The following is a 4,144-nucleotide window of genomic DNA, read 5'->3' as shown; positions in this document are numbered from 1 at the left end:
GGAACTGCCCGCAGGGTCTCCAAGGCTGTCAATCTTCACAGAAGCAAAGCCCAAACCACACCCACTGCCGTGGAGTCCATTCTGACCCACAGCGCTCCTAGAGGACAGAGTGGAACTGCCCACAGAGTCTCCAAGGCTGTCAATCTTCACAGAAGCAGAGCCCAAACCACACCCACTGCCTGAAGTCGATTCTGACCCACAGCGCCCCTAGAGGACAGAGTGGAACTGCCCATAGGGTTTCCAAGGCCACAGTCATTATGGAAGCCGACTGCCACATCGTTTTGGCAGTGGAGCAGAGTGGAGCAGCTGGTGGGTTCAAACTGCTGACCTTTTGGTGAGGAGCCAAATGCTGGGACTGCTGTGCTACCAGCGTTCCGATAAATGCCGCCCTTGTTGGTGTTTTGAAGGGAAGGACCTTGTTGTTGATAATTTATCGTGTTTTCTCAGTTCTGTGTCAGTGATTTCTCTGTACTCTTTGCATGGGGCAGGGTCCCTGAGGAGCCCTCATCACAGGCCAGCTTGACCGTCTACTTGAAACTTCACGAAACCGTCTGTGAAATCACAAAAGAACCAAGGTTTTACAAGATGCCTGCCTTGTCTGCAGAGATTCTTGGCAGAGTCGTTTCATGTCAGCCTGTGGTGGTGAGTGGAATAAATGCACGCTAATATCACCCCAGACCACTGTGGCATTTCAGGCAGCCTCAGTTTACAGAGTGGGTAGCCCAGGTGCACCAGTCTGGGACTGCTGGCGTGAGGGGGGCGTTGACCTGGCGACCGAGCACAGGTGGTCCCTGACTTGGGAGGTGTTTGAGGTGTGACAGACTGGAGCCATCTCTTGTGTTTGGGTGTATGTGCTTGTTAGGGGCATGTTCTATATGATGGTAGCGAAAGCAGTCGTGACGAAAACTAAAGAGAGTGAGGTATTCAACCTGTGTCAGACCCGCCTTCCGACGGCGTCGTCAGAACAGAACCTGTTGTGAGTTGGGGACTACCTGCATTTATCCAGGAGCTGCTCAGTGCCAGTTTGGCTCTTAGCTTTGAAGACACACGGTGAACAGGAATCCAAGTCCTTGTCCTCTCGAGTTCACCTTGGAAGGCAGGTCAGGGAGGAGGGGACAGTGCACATGTGAATATAGTGAACCTGATGACTGGGGGCTCAGAAGGCTCCAAGTTTGCTATTTGTAGAAGGTGGCAGGGCAGCCAGGGGAGACCCCACTGGTAAGATACTCGTGAGAGCTGTTTAGCAGGAAGGGTCAACAGGGTTGGTGAGTTACTGGATGGGGGGATGGGGGGATGGGAGGGAGGAGGCAGTGTAACACTTTAGGCTCCAGCTTGAGTGGCACGTGGGTGGTGGACGCATGGGCTAGGGGCCACAGGAAGAGGCTCAGTACCTGGAGGAGGAGCTGAGTTGGAGGTAGACCTGGAGTTTGAATTGTTGGGAAGATGGCCTACGTTTGGTCTTGGACGTGTGGTTTGAGCTGCTGGCAGGAGGCCCGAGTTTGGTCTCACAGGTGCAGTTTGAGGTGTCCTGAAGCAGGCCCCTCAGTAGGCATCAGGCAGGCAGGTGGAGCCCTGGAGTGGAGTCCTCTCTGCCCATGGTGTTGACGTGTAGAAAGACTCCCGGGCATGCGAAGGGCCTGGCTGCAGCTGGTGGCTGGGGAAGATGAGAAGGAAAAGTGTGCGGCTGATTGTGTCACGTGGGCTGCAGGGCTGCTGCCTGAGGAGTTAGGAGGTCTGGCTCAGTGGACTAGGGTGGGACCCGACTGGCCTGTACGTGAGGTGCAGTCTAGATGTGAGAAAGGGTCTGGAGGCAGCAAAGAGCTCTGATGGGGAAGGTGAGTGGGTGCAAGGTTTCCGCCAGGTTCAGGGTCAGGTGGTGGGGCTGGGTGATGACAGTGGGATGTTGGCGCTTCGTGTCCATGTCAGTGAACACCAGCCGACACTGGGGCCCCCTGGGTGTGACCCTGGGTGTTGCTGACTGAAGCAAGTATAGGCTGAGGCCACTGGATGGGAGATTCCAAGGAGCTTGGCTCCTGGGGAGTCCAGGTGTCAGCCCCGTGGACGGAATGGTTATTGGAACCAAGTTGGGACTTGGGGGCAGAGAGGAGGGGCTGGGTGAGTGGCAGAGGCCCCTGGAGTGAGAAGGGGCAAGCGGACGGCATTGTTGGAGGTCTGAGGCTCCATGAAAGGAAGCAGGTTTGTGGGTGGAGAGAGGGCACAAGGGAGGTGAATCTTCCAAAAGATCACTCAGTGGGAAGGAGCCAGGTGCAGGCTGTCTCCTGGCAGACAGACCGCCAGTCTCATCCCGGTGGGGTTCAGGAACAGCCTGCACGCATGCGCGTCTGGGGTCCTGGGGGCTACATGCTGGGAGCTCCAGCCTTTGGGGGCTGTCTTCCTCACCCACTGGGAGGAACTGTGAGCCTGTCTTTGCTGGAGCCCATGGACCTGGGCTGGCTGCTGAGGCAGGCCTGCTTCTACTTTTGTCAAAACTTAGGGTGACTTTTCCTGGGGGAGTTCCTGCCATCTGACTCTCCCCACGCCCCCCACCTTCACAGTGGATACCCAACATTCTGGGAAAGGTGAAGTGCTTTTTTAAAAGATGTTGGTGTCTTATCCCGCAGCGGGTGTGAACATATATGTACAACTGAAATGTAGCTGTTCATTGAGCGTGGCGTGTCGAGTCATCCAGGGAAGCCCCACGTAGCGTCTCTGCCAGCTCCTGGTCCGCTGCACCCAACTGTTAAACCTCCTCTCTTCCCTGATAATAGGACTCAGCCGAGATGCAGGGCAGTGAGAAAGGAAGGAAGGACCCAGTCAGAACGGTGTTCCAGGGAGCTCTCACCGCTACTCGCCGTTGGCTTGGACGTGTTTTTGCAGCCAGAATGTTCCAGAGTTCACTTTTATCTCAGGTTGCATTCACGTATCCTGAGGAAATGGAGGTGAGCTTTGCTGAGAGTGTTGACACCATGGGAGGGTGGGGGTCTGGTGGGCCGGTCAGGAGTGAACGAGCTCGCTCACCGGCTGGGCCCCTGGGGCCACATAGCCAGGTACGGGCTCTCGTCTGTGAAACAGATTGCTCATGTGACAGGCATGTAAAGCTTCCACGAGGTTTCCGTGTGGAGTGTTTATCATGGTGCTTGCTGGCCACTGTGGCCCCGGTGGTGGGGCATGGCTGCCAGGGATGCCAGCGCAGGCTTGCAGCGAGAGACCTGCGAGTCTGCCTCTGCACTGAGGTTACGAGTCAGGCTGTGACCTTGGGAATGGAGGAAGAAGAGGGGAGCGAGAGCTGTTGGAGAGGAAGATGGGAGTGAGCTGCCAGGGCTGGCTGCGTGGACCACAGCAGGTTGGGGGTGGGGGACCCCCAGAAGGAGGATCCTCAGTGGGGCCATGTGCTCCAAAGAAGGAGGGACAGAGGACGGAGGTGGGCTTAGGTTTGCCAGTGGGTCAGCGGAGACCCCTGGAGCATTGGCAGCAAGTGGCTGGGAAGCTGCTGGATGGAGTTCCTGGCTGGGAGGGTTGGGGGCTCGTGCTTGGTTTGTTTCTGTCTTAAACCCCTTTGCGTTTCTACTGTATCCAAGGAGTCATGGAGCCTCTGTGTACTGACCCACTTGTGCGCAGGGCTGTTGGGTCAGCCACAGAACCCACCTGCAAGTATCTTTCCCCTTGACGTGGAATCTCCCCTAGGTTCTGAAGACGCTAGTCGGGGGTCGTGTGCCCTGTGGGATCTCTGGCTTGATAACTCAATGTGGCCCCACAGAGTGGGCTCCAGTCACACTTCTTCTTCTTCTTCTTTTTTTTTTTAATTGTGATTTGGGTGAAAATTTACAGAGCAAATTCACTTTCCATACAGCAGTTCACATACACTTTGTCTCATGACATTGACTGCAGTCTCCCACAATGCAACAGCTCCCCTCCCCACAGTTACCTCTTCCTTGTGTCCTTCCCTCCCATGCACTCCTGCCCCCGGAGCTGTCTCCCTGTGCAGACACAGCCCTTCTTTCTCCCATGATTCATCTGCCCAAGGAGTGTATCTGCCTGATGTAAATATTCAACTCATATGTCTGTCTGTCGTTTGAGTGGAAGCACAGGAGTGGTTCAGTTCCAGACCTAATGGGCAGCTAGGGGCCATAGTCTCAGTGGTTCC

General features: G+C 55.7%; 1 protein-coding gene across 1 annotated transcript in view; it reads left to right on the top strand.

The window, feature by feature from the left end:
- RNF213 (ring finger protein 213) overlaps positions 1–4,144 on the top strand; it is a 121,706-nt gene that overhangs the window by 25,921 nt on the left and 91,641 nt on the right. The window contains 3 exon segments of the mRNA XM_042783573.1: positions 489–642; positions 1,985–1,987; positions 2,769–2,939. Coding sequence (XP_042639507.1) covers positions 489–642; positions 1,985–1,987; positions 2,769–2,939 — 328 coding nt within the window.

This window comes from Orycteropus afer, unplaced genomic scaffold, assembly GCF_000298275.1.
Source record: "Orycteropus afer afer isolate SDZICR_OR568_19922 unplaced genomic scaffold, OryAfe1.0 scaffold00018, whole genome shotgun sequence".
Taxonomy (NCBI): domain Eukaryota; kingdom Metazoa; phylum Chordata; class Mammalia; order Tubulidentata; family Orycteropodidae; genus Orycteropus; species Orycteropus afer.
The sequence above is the reverse complement of the archived record's forward strand: the minus strand, read 5'-3'. Positions and strand labels throughout refer to the sequence as shown.